Raw genomic sequence first — 21246 nt, 5'->3', positions numbered from 1 at the left:
CCGTCGATGAGTCTTGATAACCCATCAAATAATTTTCAAAAAAAATTTAATCAATAATTTATACGATATAAATTTTTAATCAAATAATTTATTCTATAAAATTCTTATTCGATACATTACTCATCTATGGTGGTGAAGACTAAATAATTAGCCATCAAATAATTATCCTTGTTAATCCTAATATAATATCCTAATTTAATTTAAAAATTTACCAAATATCCATTAACCGACATAAACCATCTCACAAAAAATAAATTAAGATTAAATTTTATTTATAATATTTATTTATTTACGATAAACCAGTTATGAATAAAATTATGGCGAATACAAATTAAACAAAATCCAACATCGATGAGTCTTGATAACCCATCAAATAATTTTCAAAATAAAATTTAATCAATAATTTATACAATATAAATTATTAATCAAATAATGTATTTTATAAAATTCTTATTCGATACATTACTCATCTATGGTGGTGAAGACTACATAATTAGCCATCAAATAATTATCCTTGTTAATCCTCATATAATATGAAAAAATACAACACATTAATCAATTGTCTATTCATAACCAAAAGAGAAACCAGTAAATAATTTTACCTACTAAATAACTATACTCTACTTTGGGAAGACATAGATTCTTAATTAAAAACACACAAACTAAGTCAATACAATTATATTTTTAATCATAGTCCAAGAGAAATAAAAACACCATTAGTTAAAAACTCTGATACAACACAACCACAAGAGGCCAAGAAATAAATCAAAACGAATAACACTAAATTCATTACACCCATAAGAAAATCAACATATTAACTAACATGAACGACGGCGACGACGCAGGATCTGGACTTGGATAACATTATCACCGGTGGTGGCATTGAAGATAACCTTATCTCTGAACTTCAACTTGTTCTCAGTCACAAATTGCTTCCAACAAGAGTAAACATATTTGTTTTCTTTATTTTGACCTGAAGTAAAAATCTTTGAATTGTAAACTCTTCCAGATGCAACATCAATAAGATAGATCTTCCTATCAGAGTTCATTAAACAATTTCTGGTGTATTCCCTGGGAAAATTCTACAACCAAAAATAACAAAACACAATATTAGAACATCACAGCAAAGCCAGAAAAGATCGATGTTAAGTAATAAGCTTAACAACGAAAACAAATCAATTAAAAACTATACCAGGACATTTCTACCCCTAGAGATTGAGGAAGTAACGACCAATTCCCACTTGTATGAGGATCGAAATTGATTTCTTATGGAACCGCTGCACATAGTTTTGGGATCGATTAAGATAGTGGAAGGCACAGATTATTATCTAAACATCAACGAAACAGAAAATTGAAATAAAAAATATAAATATCAAAACACAAAAATGCAAAGAACCACTATAGATCAAAAAACCTGACGGAAGGAAATTCCAATGGATTTTTCATTGAAAATTTTCTTTTGCGGAATAGAAAATAGATCTAATAATGGAGAGGCAAAAAGTATTTGTGTACCATGACAGATTCTTGCAATACAACTGCTATGAGCAGTGTCTTGCATCTTTAAATGCACACAGGTGAATAAAAAATACATATAAGAAAACCTATTAAATAAAATATCCATTGGGCAAAACCCAACTCAGTCAGCTCCATGGGCCAGGCACAAAAAATGGAACCACGCCAAAAAAACAAGTGGCCCACTATTACAAAAACACCAAACAACCCATAATTGGAAAAAAATTTGAATTGAGACTAATACATAAGATTCAGAGATAAGTAACATAAGCAAATTTTACTCAAAGGAAACAATCCAAATTTCATAAACACCAGACAAAACATAAACTCCAAAGATTGCCAAAGTTCATAATATCAATACACAATTACAACATCATTCCTAAACATTAAAGAACAAACACTAAACCTGGATATATTATCAATGGAATACTCCATTGTAATGTGAAAACCTTCACATTCATTCAAACTATCCAGAACAAATAAACTACTACTACATTGCCTAACCTGAGAAGCAGAAATGGTCATCATATTTCAAAACAAAAGTCTACAAATTTCGACAAATACGACAACTAATTACTTAATGATCATACACCACCAACATAGTTAATTAAGCCTAGGACGAACCAATCTAGATTTCCCAGCAGCAGCAGAAGAACTCTCTGCATCGTCGCATGGTGGATTCCTGCGATAAACCGGTCCTAGATACTCGTCAAGCAAACGTTCGGTAGAGGTAACAGGAGGACGATACACCTTTTTTTTCATCAGATTGCATTCTGGATCAATCAAATTTGGAACAATCTGCAAATTAAAAAAAAACCAGTAAACTACAAATTTAAACATCAAATTCATAAATTATGCAGACCATTAAATTGCAATACAATTTTAAATTAGCATAGTCTAACAAACCTTTGAAGGAATCCTGCAAAGACCAATGCTAGCATAAAAATTCATCACCTGAGGATCATCGGACACACAACGAACCTCATATACTGGATCAAGAAATTTATCAATGTGAACTGTCTTGTGCAGGATCAAAACTATACTTTTGCCCATTACCGAGTCAAATGCACGGGGAAAAAAAGCCTCAGGCAATATCTGCAAAAAAAATTGATTCAACAATGATAAAGATATAAATAAATGACGGATACAATACATTGATTCAACGAAATTAAAGGAGCACCAACCGGATTATTAGGGTCAACCAATGAAATAGGAAGCATAACATGATCATAGGCCTCAATAAAACAGGCACCAGTTTCATCTTCTAACACCATTTTAACTCTATACCTAGCATGATTATACAAAAATACATCATATAATACTAAAGTATAAAGTTTAACCTACACAAAACATAATTCAAGCAAATTAGATAACTTAAATTCTATGCATACTTTGGAACAGCAGAAAATTCTGTTGCGTGGCAGTTCTCGCAAAAATAGGCACCGAGGTAGCTCTCAACAATGATATCACAACGACACACCGGATACCACCACGGGTTCAGTTCAATCATATCAACTATGCGAGCATTGACAATAAAAATACCAGTTTGGGGGTGATCCATTAGCTCAGAAATTGTCTTGAATTGGTAACTGACATCAAACCTAAAGCCCACCGATTTATCCGTCGGACAATTACCAAGAAGTCTTCTGGTCTGGTTCAGTGCCAGAATCAATCTACATTCACAAAAATGTCATCAAAACTAAGTCTTAAAATAATAAACTTGCCACATAAAAAATTTAACCTAATAACTTAAAAAGATACCCTGTCTTGAATTGTATTGATTCAGGAATGACTGGATTAACATAGAGCCTTGTGACATGGTCAACACTTTGAACAACAATGGAACCTATTAGTACATCACATAATTCAGTTAAGAACAGAAGCAGAGACAAAGCACAAAAAAATATATTAAGCCAAGAATAAAACTAATTTTGAAAAACCACAAACCTTGTTGCATAGTTATTTTAGCAAACTGGAGGACAACAATGGGCAACCCTAGGGGTTGGTTCTCCATCAATACACGAAAAAGATCAACATAGTCACCACACAGCTCACAATCATACGAATTTCTACAGTCAAACAATGACTTAGACATTACTAAAATAAAAGACATAACTAAAGAGAGTAATTAAATGTTATAAGCACAGACAAATAGCCAAATAAGTTATCTTAAAATCTACATCAACAGATAATAAGCAACCTATGATCCGTAAGCTTGAAAGAAACTGTCGTGGATATGGTGCCGTCATCGAAATAGTTTTTGTTGTGTCTGATGAAAGTTATCACACCAATTACATCTGCAATTTTTCAAATAAACCATTATCACATTATTTCACCAACAGACCAAAATGAACTCAAAACAATCTTTGTATATAACTCACCAACTAAATACTTGAATCTTTCGGAAAGCTGGAGAACATTATCGGATCCGATGAGGGACATCCCATAATGTGCAATAGAAGAACTCGAAGAAAGATTCACCTTAGTGTTAACATTAAACACAAGCATATACCTATTATAACTTCCTAGAATCTCATGCAAGTTGTAAGTCACAGATAAATTAGACAAAACATAAACGTTACCCTCATCTATTAGGTTATCGAAAAGACACAACAAAAGATTAGGAATAGTGGCTTGGATTTTATGACCCTGTTTAACACAATAAACAAAAATCAATTTAGACCTTTTTCATAAGTTTCCACTCAAAAAGATCAATACTTAGAAACACAATAGATTGTAAAGAACAGTAATCGACATAGAAACTTACATTCATGTCGATCATCACCATATCAACCGATTCAACATTTCCAGGAAAAACACTGTTAAAAACAGACCACTTTCTTAAAACCCTCAACTGATACTCACCAGCAGCATTTCCACCCTTGATAAACATGATATCATCATAAAGTTTTGGTATTTGAACTTCGTTGGAAGACATTGAAGCCAAGAATTGAGAAGGAAAATGGCGAAATCACTTTTTCAGACAGGACAGGACTGTAGCAAGCGTACATCAGTTGCAAAAGTAACTCTGTGATATGGTATCTCCAAAATCAAATAGCAGAGGGAGTTAATATATAAAATACACGCCTAAGACATTATGAGATATCTTACTCAGTAAAAAATCAACAGAGTAATAATACATCTCCTAATTATTAGAGTTTCTCTTTTAAGTAGGAACACAAACCGAGGACACGAGACACGACACGGACACTAACATGTCGATACCGATAATTTTTTTGAAAAATTACTTAATTTAGTTTAATTATAAATATCGGCGTCGGATAGGGTCTCCGACACGTGTGCTAAACTGACACAATTAATTTGAGGAGTGTCAATCCTTCGTAAGGCTTTAAAATATTTAATATAATAAAATTATTTTTTAACCACGATGAGTATGTGATGTATCTAAACAATATTAGAGACTAAATAAATTAGATTTTCAATAAAACAAAAAAAGTGAAATTTATTTATATTTAGGACCGAAGGGAATATTAGAAACGATAGATAATAATATTTGTGCTACAATTATAAATAAAAATTATATCTTGTGGGTACCAAAAAAGAATTTGCTCAATGAATACAAAACACAAATTTAAAAATATATAATTTCAATAAAAAAAATTTATTAAGAAGTACACCCCTAGATTCGAAGGAAATACCACTGATGAACCCAATTGAGTTTAATTTTTTACTAATAAAGAACAAAATTAATACACCTTCGGACTTTACTCATAAACAAAAGTTAACTCTTTAGACTTTTTAGGTACGATTAACTTATGTAAAAAAACGCGAATTTAGATTATATTTATACTCAGGAACAAATTTTACGTCCCAAATGATATTTATAACTACGAATAAAAGAGAAATAATCGATTATATAAAAGTCACATCTATTTATAAATAGAAGAAAAAAATCAAATTTATTATAAATTTGACCGAATAAAGTAGAATAGCATTTGAAATATAAATTATAGATTGTCTAAGGACAACACATCATTTAATTATTACACACAAACTTTACCCCAATTATTAAGATTAAGATACTTAACATGGATAGCTTAGATATTTCAGTACCAACTTATAAGTTGTCTCCATTATTTCCCTATATCATACAACTTTCACATTATCATTCTTGGAATGCTTCTCTACATTTTCTTTCCCAGCATTAGCAAAAGCTACATGAATCTTGCGCTTTCCAAGTCTAGATCCAAGGAACATGGCACCAGTAAGATTTTCAGTGTGATCAACACCAAGGCCATTACCACTCAAACACAATTTCTGAAAAAATACACAAATAAAATGTAAATAAATTTCCAATTAACATCTTTTAAATGGAAAATACATAAATCAAACATAAGAACAGAGTAAAACCATTAAAATTGCATTTTAATGAAAACAAACTAACCAATTTGGAATGGCTTGAATCAACATGATTATCAACAGCAGTGGAAACATCAGGAACACAACCATGGCCGTGGAATTGAACAGAAAAATCCAAATAATTTGATACTTCAGAAGAATCATCAGAAAAAGTTGAAGCAGAGCTCAATTTCTGCACAAAGAAACACCTAAGATGAATAAGAGTTTCCAATTTTTCACTGTAAAAAATTACTAAAATGATAGGAGCAGAGTAAAATCATACAGGGGAAATATCCAGGACAGAAGTGATATATTGATCAATGAACTCATTCACAACCACTACTTCGTTGCAAATAGAAATTACTTTAAATTGAGGAAACCCAAGATCCTTCTCCGACTCAATTTTCTCAACCTTATACAAAACACCATCTCCATACATACAATCCATCTCAGATGGGAAGAGTGAACAGGACTCTCCCTGCAAAACTCCGAAGAAAATTGTAAGAAACAGGTAATAAGAAAACAAATAATCCATGAGCTAAAAGAAAATACCATTGCAGCCAACAATGGACAGGTCTCAATTGCCAAATACTCAACCTCTTCATCGAACAAACAGAACACAGCAAATTTCTCACCATCCTTAACCATCACCTTCATTCTGAACCTATAGTCAAATATAAAAAAAAACACTTTGTTATACATAAAATGAAACCACAAAAATATTCTGTTTTATTGTAACCTGCAAAAATTTATGATACACCACAAGTTCTAACAAAATAGCATTAACACCTTGGTTTATCTTTCACTGAACTATCAGGATACCAGACATCAATTCCTTCAACAACGGACTCAAACCAAGCAACAACAACAAAAGTACCATTTTCTTTACAAATTAATAAATCTTGCAAATTCTTAATTTTCAAATCACCAATGAAATTTTTCAACTTATCTGATGGATTACTTTCAGTTCTATTCATATTGAAATTAATAATTTTATTCTCTAAATTAAGTTGAAAACATTAGGTACTGAATAGAAGAGAGCAAAATCCTATAAATAGAAGTTGAGAGATGATATTAAACTATTTCGAAATGTTGAATAGGAGGGAAATTTTAGAGAGGAGGGAACACGAAAAAAGACAAACAGAAGAAAATTTCATTCAACTCTAACAATCTATAATTAACAAAATAGAATAAGCAACAAATCCACATCAATAATTAAGCATGAGATAAATTAGTTCTGAGAAAAAAATGATAAGTTACTCAAACAGAGTATTTTCCATAATAAATAAAAAACATAACAATCTACATTACATTAAAATTAAACAAATAAATAAAAATAATTATTAACCTTAATCAAACATTGATTATAAAATATACCAATAATTTATTGACATAGAAATTCAAAATTATAGAATGTGAATAAATTATAAAGAAAAAAGAATAATACATCTTTGTATTTTTATTAAAAAAAAATTGAATTACCTAAATTAGCGTAATAAATTGGCACCAGAAAGGGTAGGGTAAAAACCCACATTTTTGGTAGAGACACGAGTATAAGTAATTACCCAATAAAATAAACGGGTATGGTGTAGGTAGGGGTACCTTATAACAACCCCACCGTATACACACATAATATATTTATTTATGTTACATATGTTTTTATATAATAAGATATGTATATTAATATAAAAAATACAACAAAAATTAAATTATTGGACTTTTTTATTTTATTATATGTAGTTTGTAAAATAATTTTGTTATATAAAAAAGTAAAAAAAAACATTTTATGAATTATTTTTTAAAAACTTTGTAAACTTTTTTTAAATAAAAAATAATTATTAAACTATTTATTAAAAAAACAAATTTTAATACATTTTTATAAAAGCAAATATTATTATTTTTTAATTAAAACATATTTTTAACTTTTTTAAAATGTCACATAAGCAATTTATAGTAAAAAAAGTTAACGGGGAGCTAACAAATGTAAAAGGGGGTAAACTTGGAGGGCCAAAATCGAGCAATTGAAACTTAGAGGGCTAAAATCAAGCAATTGTGAAACTTAGAGGGTTAAAATCAAGCAATTGAAATGTGGCGGGCTAAAATCAAGCAATTGTGAATCTTGAGGGGTCAAAAATGCATTTAAGCCTAATATAATACAAACATAATGTGACAAGGAAATAAACTTTAAGATGAAATTGGTAAATTTTTTGTTTATAATTTTTCGGAGTAAACATTAAAATCTTTATAAAAAATAATTATACTTAAATGATATGATTTTCTATAATCGATCAATTTATTTTATAAAAAAGACGAGTAACGGGTACGGGTATAGGTACATAGGTACCCATATAGTATGGGGACGACAACAAATAACGTTAACCACATAGGTATGGGGATGGGTACGGGTATTTTAAAAAAATACGGGTATGAGATGGGTACGATAGTAGCCAACTCATATTCTACCCATTGTTATAACTATATATCCTTAATAATGATTGAAATAAATTAATAATATGTTAATATTTATATTAAGAAATTAATTAATAATATACCAAAAAAGTGAGGTTCAATTATTATATATTGAACTTAGGAAAACATAAGTAGGCAAAAAAAAATAGAAGTGGCCTTTTTAAATAAAGTTGTTGTAAAGGTATCTTATAAAATGCTTGTGATAGTGACTTTTTACAATTGAAAGTCAACCCACCTATTTTTTTTTTCACACTAAAATCCAGTTCACAACTTTTATGGATATAATTCAACTCACCAATAAGGCAAAATGGTCCACACCAATCACCATTGAAAGCAATTTTTTGCAGGAGAATAATATGGAATTAAAGGACAAAAAATTTCAACCTTTGTATACTTCCAGAAAAAGACATCACATGCAATAAACAACTTAAACTATTCAACCAAACCCAACATCCCCCAACAATAAAGCAACAGTATCCATTATTAATAATTTAAAAAATAAAAATCAATTGAAACAGGAGCAGCAAAGGGAACAACACGTGAGAAATGAACAGCAATTCACATTCACATATAAAACTTCCACCATTTAATGTACATAGATTCCAACATACAGCAATCCCACTTCTTCAATAAAATACAAGAGGCTACTATAGCACCAAAATAACATAGAAACTACATTGGGCAAATAAGATCTAACACTTATCAAAAGCCCTTGGAAAGAACACAACAAAAGACTAACAATATAATGGGATGAACACAAAACACATAGATTACACTGCCAATGATGGAACAACAACAGATGAAATAAGACCAACATTCATTCATTCTCGATCTTGATCTTCCTTAGACGCTTCTTCTTTTCATCTGGTTGAACGCTATCAAAAGAACTGGAGAGGCTCCTTTTCACAGTGTTCACCACAATGTCATTTTTCACTGGACTATAACCTAGACCAGGAGGTGTCACAGCAGTGTTTTTCAAGAGTGCAAGTGGCTGGGTTTCTTCAACAAAATCAACATCAGGAGATGCAGCATCAGAATCAAGATTAATGACTGGAGAAACATTCTGCAAAAAAACAAATAACATCTTTTAACAACTAAACTACAATGAAAAATTGCATCACAAATACCTATAATTTTGATTATAACACTAACAGACATGGAACAAACTTAGATTACCCTAACAGGAGTGACATATGGTCCCTCAGCAGCAAAACTCCCAATAATCTTAGCATCCATACACACACGCTTCACTCTAAAAGTTCCATCATCAATCCTAGTAACCTTCATTCCCTTATCAATTATGAACAACATCTTCTTACCGACGAGAAGCTCAAACTCAGCAGGGTATGAACCATCATCAGGAGCAGCCTATGGAATTAATATAATCAAAATAACCAAGTAGAGATTCATTCCAATTAGAATAACTAAAAACCAAGAAACAAACCTTGGATCTTCCGACAAAATGAGCACAAGATTTCTCTAAAATGTAACTCATATCAGTATCAAATAGAACAAACACACAAGTGGAAGCACCATCAGACACAGCAATCTTCACCCTAAACCTAAATTTCAAAACTTAATATTGGTCAATAAATGATCACCACACAACCAAAGACAAGGTAAAACACATGAAATAAAACGAAATCCAACCAAAAAACTGCAAAACATTACTAAATTACACACCATACATTTCATTTATTTTACCTTGGAACAACTTGAAAAACATGCTTGTTGCATCCATTGCAAAAGTAAGCCCCAGAATCAGCAATAACAGACTTATGACACTTGCATGCAGGATACCACCAATCCTCCCCACGAACAATAGAACTAACCACCCCAAAAACAGCAAAAACCCCTTCCTCTTCCATTTCACTTAGTTCAGATACAGTTTTTTTTGGATACATCCTCAGAAATTCTTCATCCATAGCAGGTTTGGCACGAGGACCAATCACAGAAACAGTGGCATCCAACATAATACCATGCACACCAATGCTGGATAAGAAAAAAACTTTTCACCATTGACATATAATACAAACATACAATATGCAAAATAAATCACAATAAACTAAGCAAACCTATCCTTAAATGCATCAGCTTCAGGGATATCAGGATTCACAAAAATCTTTGTAGTGTTGATGACATTTTGAATGGATGCTTGGTCTACAAAAAAAATCAAAATAACTTCAAACTATATTCACAAATATAATTAACAAATTCCAAATTTGAACATTACCTCTAAATATCTTAACCTTTGCAAACTGAATTACGACCACAGGGAGACCACCAGATGTCTTGCCCAGTTTCTTGTTTAACTCATCAACATAATCCCCAAACAAAGCACATTCACATTTCCCACTATAAAAAACAATACAATAAACAATACAGCTTAAACTCAAACAACAAATACAAAAAGAAATAAACAAACCAATGAAAGAGTATCAATAGACAAATTAAACAATACCTAGTATCAGTCAACTCCAACACAACCATCTTTGTAACATTTCCATCCCTAACATATTCCCTCTCAGCAGAAATTCCAGATAACAAACCCATAACATCTGGCAAAAATAAAATTTGTTTCTTACATCAAAACGACAAGCAGATTAACAATGAACCAACATAAACAATGAACAAAACTTTAAAAAAAACATAATGTAACACATACCAACTAAAAATTCATAATCATGGACATGACTACAAACTTCAGCCAAACTTGTCAATGTGAGACCATGATGAGATATATCAGAGCTCTTAACAGCAACAACCTTTGTCTTAATTTGGAATAATAGCTTGTATGGATGTAGAGTAGTTCTGTAGAAACCAGTCTGAGGAACAACAGAAAAATAGGACATCTGATACACTTGTCCTTCTTCAATTTTAGACTCAAACATATATAAAAACTGCTTCCTAATAGAGGCATGAATCTTTCCACCCTATTTTAAAAAAAATTAACATAAATTAATTTAATAAATCACAACAATACAAAATCCCAATTCAATACTTAACAGAGTAAATTATCATCAACACAAAAATAGAATCGCTAGCACTAGCACTAACCTTTTCATCAACCAAAACCATCTCAATTGAATTGACTTCAGAAGGATTAAGGAACGAAGACGTCTTCCAGATACGAAGAACACGCACCTTGATTCGAACACAATCCTTGTTTGGTAAAATCTCAGAAACACTGTCAAACTTCTTACAAACTTTGGCCATAATGATTAAATCGGGTTGTATTTCAGGTGAGATAGAGATTTTGATGATTAGAGGTGTACACACAACACATATTTATACCCAAACAATGATTAGATTTGAAATTCAAAAACCCAGGAATTTTACGGATAAAGGGGGAAAATAATTGAACTCATCAATAATTGAATTGAAAAGATGAAACCCTAAAGGAGAATAACTAAGATTGGCGCCCACACTAAACGCAAATACGACAGAAAAACAAAAACCCTTTCCCAAATAAACCCTAACCTGAATAGAACCTGACAGCATGAGAGAATTTTTCGTCCACCTAGGCAAATGGGAAAAACGGCCAAAGGGATGGAAAAACGCGACCCACCAATTTTGGTGAATCTACAGTGGAAAATTTTAGACACTTATTGTCAAGATTATAGATTGCTCTTTACACCAGTAGTACTATTTTTATTTGTGAGAGAATCCTGCACCAATCACGGGCGTTGATTCTCTGCCTTCTGCACTGTGTGTGCATTCAATCAGTACCGTCGTTTTCTTTTCACGCACTCAGATTCCATCTAATTAAATTAAACCCCCTTAATTCAATTATTCAAAGGTTTTTTTATTTTATTTTTTGGGTACATAAATATATCAAAATAGTGATATTTTCATATTAGTATTAATTTGGATGTATGATTAATTTGTTATTTCAAATTCTTTTGCGATTAACTTAATTGATAGATAGAAACATCGCATATTAGTGATGTAAATTATTTTATGATATCTATAACAATATATAAAAAGGATAGGTGAGTTTGGGATGGACTTTTCAATATACCTATTTTACCCTTGACTTAGTTTCACAACTTCCATTAACTAATCAATTTAAAAAAATAAAAAATAAATTCAAATCATAAAAATGTGAATAAGTGGCAAATGAGTTGTCTATACATGAATGATTACCAACTTAATACTACATTTATACTATATATAAAAAGAAAATACAAATATTTTTGGTGTCGATTTTTCATAATACCAACAATAACTTTATTTTATTAGCAATAAAAATCTTTTATTAACAAATTAATCATAACATAAAACATTTTTTTGGACATAAATTAGACACAGACAGGCGCGGCTGGCCCGCTAGTTAAGAGAATAATGATAACTAATTAGAAGTTCAATTAAATTGTTAAAAGAGGTAGTTGGAGAATTATTTACCTTGTATTGAGCAACTGTATAAGTGATTGAATACCACAATTTAACCGAAAAATATTTAGCCTTCACTTTTTTAAGCACTATGAGACTTAATTCATCTCACACTTACTACATAAAAATGTTTAATTAATTTGTTATTAGGTACTATACTTAATTATTTAAGTCTCTAATAAAAGTACCAATTGTATTCATTTTACGACATCTTTTATCCTCCCATGATTCCATATGAATTTTACTCCTTTTCAAGCTCTCAAAATTTTTATCATTCAAATTCTCCGAACTCTCAAAATCTTAACACGTTGCATTTCTCATTTTTCTATATTACTATTATTATTATTATTATTATTATTATTATTATTATGGAGTACCACCAGTACTATTTCGGTATTTCTCAAATTGTAAATAAGGTGGTTTATCCCTCTCACTCGAATTTTTTTTACATGTATAAGTTAGAAATTGAACTTCTGACCACATGCTTAAATGAACCATAAATCTTACCACTTGAATCAATTTATCGTTGATTACTTATATTTTTTTTTTCTTCTGCCAATATAGTTTCGCCATTGCGTAAAAAAACAACAACTGAAGTGAGCATAGTAAGATAGTACAATCGGCACCACAAACAAACAGAGCACCAACTCACCAACCTTATAGAAAGAATCTGAATTTGTGGCGAATCGTACAAAATGGCGCGTGAGAAATGAATGAAATGAATACATCGAAATGCGTCTAATCTTTTTCCTTGCAGTACTACTCTATGAGCAAGACACCGAACACGACACGAACACTGATACGTAGACATCAATAAAAATTTGAAAAAAATGACATAATTTAGTGTAATCATAAGTGTCGGTGTCGGTGTCAGACACGGACACCGACACATGTCCGACGCGACACCGACACCGACACATGTCCGACACGGACACGCCTAATTTGAAGAGTGTCGGTGATTCCTAAGTACTACTACTAATAAATTAATTAAATAAAAATTCTTGGTATTCAAAAATATTAATTGATTAATTAATTAAATTGAATGCATCCACAGTCATTCATCATCATCATCATCTATTGCAATTGTACCTTCTCTGCTACTACACTCATTTCTCTACAACAACCCCTTTCTTCTCTCAATCCAATTCAATCCAAGGTGAAAGAAACACTTATCAACTTCATTCTTCATTGCTTTCTCTTCTCTCTCTCTGCATGCGCTATAGTAATTCAATTACTTGTTTTTTTTTTCTTCAAAGTTCTAATCTTTTCACCATTAACAATTTTGGGTCCTGTTTTGTTTCTTTTGGATTGCTCTAAAGTCTAATACTTGTTTATGAATTTTTTTTATATGTGAAATGGAAGTTTTGTTTGATGATATGTATAATAATATTATTGTCATGTGTTTGAAAGATATTAATTATTAACATATAGTTTTATTATATGAAGAGGTCCTAGCTAGATTATTTATTATTGATTGATTGATGGAGTTCAAAGTGAAGAAGACTTTCTTTTACTTTGATTTTTATAAAGAGTAGTTTGGGTGGATCCTAGCTAGAGTATGTGTTTTAAACTGTGATTGCGGTTGCAGACATATTAGGATCCTTCATACGGCTGATGCAGCCTCAATCACGTCGTGCTGTGATCGTTGAGACATCAAAAGCCTTGATGTCGCAATCATAGTTGCGGTTGCAGACTGATTTTTATAATCTTAATACAACTATATCCTAGTATTGGTTAATTAAAAGTTAATTTCCTAAACTTTAATTCACTTTGTATGTGAAAGGGTAGTTTTGTGATATGTGGATTGTGTTTGCGATTTTTAATGGAGATTCTCAACGGATCCAATTTAATGTGGATCAACATTTTTGTTTTTCAATTTTCAAGCATGAATTTTGAATTTAATGTGGATCATAGAGTGTTTATATGAGGAATTTTACTTGTCCAAATGGTTATGACCAGTTTTAACAGTTATTTGTAGTCTATTGTTGAGGATTTACACACTCTGATTTGTATCTACATCTCTAAATTAGGTCATTAATGTTGCACTTCTAAAATCAGTACCTGAAATGATAATTTATTTCATTTTGTCGGATCTTGTTGACTAGTTGTTTGCCGTTGTCTTAGTTTCGTCGTATGCGTCAATATCTTCATCCACAGCTTATTTATGCAGGTATATTATTTCTGGTTTGGCATCATTCCGACATTGTCCGACAGGTTTCAGAATCCTTGTCAAGATTAACGTTTAAAGATGGTTTTATACGACCATTCAGATGTTTATCAGTGGGGTCTTAATCTTCTTGATGGTGACCCTGGTTATAATCTGGGGTACTATGACAACATAGTTCAACATGATACCAGTGACATCTATAATGGACACTACTTCAATAGTCATTACGATAACGAGTGTAACCATGTAGAGAGTGATGAGATCCTTGCTCGTGCTCTTCAAGAAGAGTTTTCACAGCTAGAGATTGCTGAATCTTCAAGATATTTACAAGGAGGTGAAAATCAGTTTCATGTTACTGAGACCGAGCCATCATATGATTGGCATGATCCTTCAATGGTCAATTATTGTTCAGAAGGTATCATTAAGGAACACACAGTTTTTTCTTGATTATATATGGGATTTATCTTTTAACTGATTTATCTTTTAACTGGGTGTTCGTTTATTTGGTCAAATATTTTATACGCGCAGGTCATGATTATGCCCAAGAAGGAGTTGGTGATGTAGAAAGTTCATGTTCTAGTCCCCCTGAAACAGAAGAGTATTCATTGGAGATAACCGACAATTATCCACTTGATGATGAAGTGGGGAAGAGATTGAGTCAAATGATACCTATTCCTGTATGTCCTCATCTGCTTATGTAGATTATTTTCTAGATCAGTTATTGAAGCAATAAATAGATTACTTATGGCCTTTAATAAAAGCTATTTAGGTACTAAGCAGATAATTCATGTTATATCTCCATAGGGGGTAAAGGTATGACTGGTTGGTTTGGTTGGTACTTGGTGTCATCTTATCTTGCTTTGTAATTGGGTTGCAGTATCCTTTACACTCATTTTTTTCCTTATGTATATCATTTGGTTATTAAAAATATATTTGTTATATTAATTGGTATTTAGTATTTACAGTAAATCATAGTTTAAAATTTTAAATTGTGGTTGCTGAAAACTAATGAACAAAATAGACAGTGATTCTTAATTTTCTTGCACAATGGTTTCTCAAGCACCTAATTTTACAAGTTATGCTGTTATATTTCCTTATACTTTGATGTACTTTATCCTCTTATTTTAAATCTACAGCCTTTCACATGTTGTCGGTTTTTTTTGGCATGGTCATTTATTTTGTCGAGTTATATAACAAATGCATTGGACTGTGGTGCTTACTCGCCTTTCATTAATTGTGTAGCATGTTCCGAAAATTAATGGAGAAATTCCTTCAATTGATGAAGCTACATCAGATCATCAAAGGCTTCTGGATAGGTAGTCATAAACATTTTTCTTTTTTTAAGAAACTTATATAATTGCTGCTAGGATTGTTTTTCTCCCGTAACTGGATATTTGCTATTTTTATATATAACTACTTTTTTTGGTTTCTTTGGATTATTTCAAGCTTGAGCTATGTCACATTTGGGTTTCATTTTGGGTTATTGTCTTTTTTCAACGTGTAAATAAATTAGGTTGATGGAAAGAATATTAAATCATGTATTTTTTGTTTTGATTAGATTGCAACTATATGACTTTGTGGAGAACAGGGTGCATGGTGATGGTAATTGTCAGGTTCGTTGCTTCTAATGTTCCCTCATTTTCAATTTTTTGACAATCCACGTGCCAAAGTAGATTTCAGAAGTTTTGGACCAGGATGGAGAAATATCAATTATCATTATGTGATCAGGAAGGTCTTCTAGATATAATTTTGGAGTTGGAGTTAGTTTTCCTTATTCCAAGTTAATTTTTGAGTCTTCGGAAATAGGAATAGGAATTTTTCTGTTTCCTATCACATAAAGTGGCGGAGGAAAATTGGTAAACAAATCTTAGAATAAGGAAATAACAGACTCTTATTCTTGTTTCCGAAGACTAAAAAATTAACAACAGGAGTCTGTCCTTAATATCATGTTTGTTTCAACTGTTCATTGGGCGAGCATATAGGCTACTACTTACTTGTCCTACCTGAGAAAATGTCCCTATTTTCCAATCACATGATAATGATTTTATATTTTTCAGTAGCAACTTTATATTTAGAGTAAATTTTATATAATAATTTTTACTTCCATTTCTCTGTAGTTCCGTGCACTGTCTGATCAATTGTATCATGCCCCTGAGCGCCACAAGTTTGTGAGAAGACATGTTGTCAATCAGGTTTGTGGTTTAATTGATTATCATTTTTTTGCTTACCTAGCTTATAATACCTGCTACGCTTTTGTGCAATTATTATTCTAGGATTTTGATTGTTGAATCATGTTTTTAATCAGCTCAAATCTAATCCGGAGATTTATGATGGATATGTTCCCATGGAATACGGTGACTATTTGGACAAGATGTCAAAGTAAAAATCTCTCTTTTTCTCTCAGTATGTTTCTTGATTTTCTTTACTAACCAAAATTCCCTTTACTTTTATTGTAAAATACAATTAGGAGTGGAGAATGGGGTGATCATGTCACTCTTCAAGCTGCTGCAGATTCGGTACGACTTTTACTACTTACGTACTCTTCCACAAAACTTTTTTTTGCAACACTTATTCAATCACTCTTTAATTTACTGTAAAAACAGTATAATTCCTAGAGAAATAATTAGTTCGGTGTGACCATTGAATTTCCCAGGTCATTGCTCGAAATTTTGATTTTGGCTATTTGCCTTTAGCTTAACCATTATTTTGTTATAATCATCATCTCTGATTCTTCTGAAGAGTGGATGACTAAACTTGGCCGTGGAGAACCAAACTGTATGAAACTATCACCTTAAATTGGAACATTTGGATGTTGTAATAGTTTCTACAGTGATACCCTTCATATTTCAAGGTTGTTAATAAATAGAGTCTTGTATGCACTATGCATAAGTTGTGAATTTTAAAGTACGGGTATATCGATTTTTTAGATATAGTTGCCTGGTAAGGTTTATTAATCCTCCCTCCCATTTTTTGGTTCTACCTGAATCACATTTTCACTGGTTGATGATATTACTGTTAAGTTTAGCTAATGAAATGATATACCTTTTAACTTACATTAATACCTTTTAATTTTTCTTGTGTTTCCTTCAGTATGGTGTGAGAATATTTGTCATGACTTCTTTCAAGGACACCTGTTGCATAGAGATACTTCCTCATTTTGAGAAGCCAAAAGGAGGTTGGTTTTCTTTGTGATGAGTATGAAGAAAGGGTTAATTATATCACCTGTTGTTTTTTACTTGGCCATGGTTCCTCATTCCTGAACAACATTCGTATCATATTTCTCTTGAAACCATTTTGAACCTTCACCACAATTTGACCTTTCTTTCAAAGTAATGCCTTGCTTTCCAAGATACAATAGTTCTGATGGATTGTGTTGCTTCTGTATATGTTTCTTATTGTGATGGAAATCCAAAATAAGACTTCAGAAATTGTTTAATTAAATTGTCCGTATATGTGGTCATTATTTTGTATCATATTACTATAATTACTTTGTATGATTGTTTGGTTCAGAGATAACTTTGCCTTTTATGTGTATTAATCGATTTAGGATATTTGTGTTTTGTTCTACATAATATATAATCAACTTGGCTAATATGTCTGTTTATTGTAGTGATTTTTCTGAGTTTTTGGGCAGAGGTGCATTATAATTCCATCTACCCTCAAGGAGGTACTTTCACAATTCTATATATACTTGATACTTTGATGTTTATTTATTTATTTATTCCAAATACTCGTATCGGTTGCCTCATGATGTATATATTACCACTACTGATCCAGATATAACTTCAAATGAGTCAAGAAAGAAGAAAAAATGGTGGAGCTTTGGGAACAAGAATTAGGGACTTGGTTGGTCTCCTGAGAACACATTTGAACCTGTACACTTTCCTTGTTCAGGATTTAACTTATACATCTTCACATCTGGATTTAGGAATAACATGCTTTCATGCAATCGATCTGGACCATGGATCAACATTGTACAGTTCTCATTTCTGCTTTGCATTTTAGACCCAATTTACCAAAGTTGAAATATGGACTGTCCAATTTTGATCCTGCGGTCAAGATCAGACTGCATGGCTACTCCCTCCTGATGTGGGATTTCTTGACCGCAGGAAAGCGTGATGTCAATCATAATAATTAGTTTGATTTTCTTCTATTAATTTTAGTATAAATCTGGGATATGCTGTGCTGCAACCCAGTGGCATTTTGGATGCTATGTTAAAGTAACCTTTACCAAAGGTTACGCATAAAGGATTAGACTTTAAAGTAGACCGTCCGATTAAATATATATGGCGTTTCAATGTTTCATGGCTTCACTCACTGTAAAATGCTTGGCCTTCTCAACTGTATCTATAGCTTGCTGATGCCTTGGGGATGGTTAGGATTAGTCCATTTTTTTAACCGTGTTATTGGTGCGAAGTATTCAATGATTTTGCTTATGACCATTTTTAGTAGGATTTCAAGTTCTGACCACATAAGATGAGTGGTTGATTTGCAGTAACTTTTATATTGATTGGCTTGGACACGTTAGGTTTAGGAGTTTACAACTGTTTTTAGGCTTAACTATACATTTGGTCCCTTACGTTTATTTTAAGTTTCAATTTGGTCTCTTACGTTTAAAAAGTGTCAATTTGGTTCCTTACGTTTATTTTAGGTTTCAAGTTAGTCCTTTCCGTCAATTTTGTCACACGTGGCAGTCAATTTGCATACGTGGACTGACATGTGGCACTTGGACACGATGACACGTGTACTGTTCAAACAGTGTTAGTGACAAAACTAACGGAAAGGACTAACTTGAAACCTAAGATAAACGTAAGGGACCAAATTGATACTTTTTAAACGTAAGGGATCAAATTGAAACCTAAAATAAACGTAAGAGACCAAATGTGTAGTTAAGCCCTGTTTTTATCTCAATCATGGTGTGTAAAAATTAAAGGAAAATGCTAAACAGTGCCCCGGGGGCACTGTTTAAGGAACCAAATATAATAATATCATATTGAAGTTTGTGCAGTCAACGCCTCGAAAGTCTAAAATGTGCTATTTTCAATTTTAAAATTTCCTTTTTTGGTTTCCTTAACCAGTGCCCCGGGGGCACCGGTTAGCATGACCCAAAATTAAAATAGATTAATTTTAACTAGCTAGACTTTAACTTTTTAAATAGTTGTTAAAATTTAAAATGATGCAATAACATATCATTATATAGTAGGGTAAAAGTAAAACATTGAATCATAGTAAAATATCATTACTACTACTATGTACTAACTTTAAACATAATCATTAGTCAAAAAAATAATTTAAACATAATCATGTCTTTCAAATAAATTTTGCCATCTTTTTTGTAATCTAGTAAATCTGTAAATGTGTGTTGTGAAACTTTATTTTATAGCCTTCCCTCTACTCCCCTCTCCCTTCTTCCTCATCCACTAAAGATATGTAGTTTTAGGCCAATTTTTGAGTATAGAGTTATTCATCTTTATTGTTTGGCTATCTTTCTAAATAAGGAAAATGTTAAATAGTGGTCCCGAGCACTGGTTAAACATATGAATAAAGAAATTTTGTCTTGAAAATTGTGCATTCAATGTAGAGCTGCAAAATGGGCTAGCCCGAATGGGCCGGCCCGCCAAGCCCGATTTTTTCCCGGGCTCGGGCCTTGAAAATCCTAGCCCGAATTATTTCCGGGCTTTTTAGCCCGGCTCGACAAAGTCCGATTAAAATATGGGCTAGCCCGAATGGGCCGCGGGCGGCCCGCAAGCCCGAAAAAATTAAAATTAAAAATAAAATAAAATATAAATATAAATAATTTGTTTCGGATGATTTGAAATTAGTTTGTAATATAAATTATAAAATACCGTCCACTACTTAAGTAGCAGGAGTAAAAATAGGGCACCCAAGAAACTCGTAGGTAGGGGATGAATAAAAATAGGGCACGCGAGAAACTCGTACGTAGCGGATGAGTAAAAATAGGGCGCGCGAGAAACTCGTACGTAGCGGATGAGTAAAAATATGACGCGCGAGAAACTTGTAAGTAGCGGATGCGTAAAAATAGGGCGCGAGAAACTCGTAGCTAGTGGATGAGTAAAAATAGGGCGCGCGAGAAACTCGTACATAGTGGATGAATAAAAATAGGGTGCGCGAGAAACTCGTAGTAGCGGATGAGTAAAAATAGGGCGCGCGAGAAAGTCCTAGGTAGCGGATGAGTAAAAATATGATGCGCGAGAAACTCGTAAGTAGCGGATGCATAAAAATAGGGCGCGAGAAACTCGTAGGTAGTGGATGAGTAAAAATAGGGCGCGCGAGAAACTCGTAGATAGGGGATGAGTAAAAATACGGCGTGCGGGAATTATATAATA

At 32.1% G+C, this 21246-nt stretch overlaps 6 protein-coding genes across 6 annotated transcripts; 1 reads left to right on the top strand and 5 right to left on the bottom strand.

The window, feature by feature from the left end:
- Nucleotides 1-803: 803 nt before the first annotated feature.
- LOC123892905 lies at nt 804-1501 on the bottom strand. The gene is made up of 3 exons (XM_045942781.1): nt 1415-1501; nt 1193-1277; nt 804-1082 (listed from the first exon to the last, which is right to left on the bottom strand). The coding sequence occupies exons 1-3, from the start codon at nt 1444-1446 to the stop codon at nt 819-821; spliced, it is 381 nt and encodes a 126-aa protein (XP_045798737.1). The 5' UTR covers nt 1447-1501; the 3' UTR covers nt 804-818.
- Nucleotides 1502-1866: 365 nt separating this feature from the next.
- LOC123891656 lies at nt 1867-4450 on the bottom strand. The gene is made up of 10 exons (XM_045941571.1): nt 4280-4450; nt 3894-4161; nt 3713-3809; nt 3460-3581; nt 3274-3358; nt 2904-3185; nt 2697-2799; nt 2419-2607; nt 2137-2310; nt 1867-2016 (listed from the first exon to the last, which is right to left on the bottom strand). Exons 1-10 carry the CDS (start codon nt 4448-4450, stop codon nt 1867-1869), a joined length of 1641 nt encoding a protein of 546 aa, XP_045797527.1.
- Nucleotides 4451-5619: 1169 nt separating this feature from the next.
- Nucleotides 5620-6848, bottom strand: LOC123891655. Its single transcript, XM_045941570.1, has 5 exons — nt 6661-6848; nt 6424-6535; nt 6155-6349; nt 5918-6064; nt 5620-5790 (listed from the first exon to the last, which is right to left on the bottom strand). Exons 1-5 carry the CDS (start codon nt 6846-6848, stop codon nt 5620-5622), a joined length of 813 nt encoding a protein of 270 aa, XP_045797526.1.
- Nucleotides 6849-8886: 2038 nt separating this feature from the next.
- On the bottom strand, nt 8887-9854 carry LOC123892904. Its single transcript, XM_045942780.1, has 3 exons — nt 9785-9854; nt 9517-9708; nt 8887-9403 (listed from the first exon to the last, which is right to left on the bottom strand). The coding sequence occupies exons 1-3, from the start codon at nt 9833-9835 to the stop codon at nt 9158-9160; spliced, it is 489 nt and encodes a 162-aa protein (XP_045798736.1). The 5' UTR covers nt 9836-9854; the 3' UTR covers nt 8887-9157.
- Nucleotides 9855-10040: 186 nt separating this feature from the next.
- On the bottom strand, nt 10041-11961 carry LOC123891654 (replication protein A 70 kDa DNA-binding subunit-like). Its single transcript, XM_045941568.1, has 6 exons — nt 11398-11961; nt 11006-11273; nt 10802-10898; nt 10574-10695; nt 10416-10500; nt 10041-10332 (listed from the first exon to the last, which is right to left on the bottom strand). The coding sequence occupies exons 1-6, from the start codon at nt 11554-11556 to the stop codon at nt 10041-10043; spliced, it is 1023 nt and encodes a 340-aa protein (XP_045797524.1). The 5' UTR covers nt 11557-11961.
- Nucleotides 11962-13751: 1790 nt separating this feature from the next.
- LOC123892903 (OVARIAN TUMOR DOMAIN-containing deubiquitinating enzyme 12-like) lies at nt 13752-19212 on the top strand. Its single transcript, XM_045942779.1, has 11 exons — nt 13752-13888; nt 14903-15314; nt 15428-15576; nt 16142-16215; nt 16458-16512; nt 17017-17091; nt 17205-17278; nt 17367-17415; nt 17990-18074; nt 18510-18566; nt 18677-19212. The coding sequence occupies exons 2-11, from the start codon at nt 14981-14983 to the stop codon at nt 18736-18738; spliced, it is 1014 nt and encodes a 337-aa protein (XP_045798735.1). The 5' UTR covers nt 13752-13888; nt 14903-14980; the 3' UTR covers nt 18739-19212.
- The last annotated feature ends 2034 nt before the right edge of the window (nt 19213-21246 follow it).

This window comes from Trifolium pratense, linkage group LG6 (genome assembly GCF_020283565.1).
Source record: "Trifolium pratense cultivar HEN17-A07 linkage group LG6, ARS_RC_1.1, whole genome shotgun sequence".
NCBI lineage: Eukaryota > Viridiplantae > Streptophyta > Magnoliopsida > Fabales > Fabaceae > Trifolium > Trifolium pratense.
Note: the sequence above shows the minus strand (reverse complement) of the source record. Positions and strands in the feature narration are given on the sequence as shown.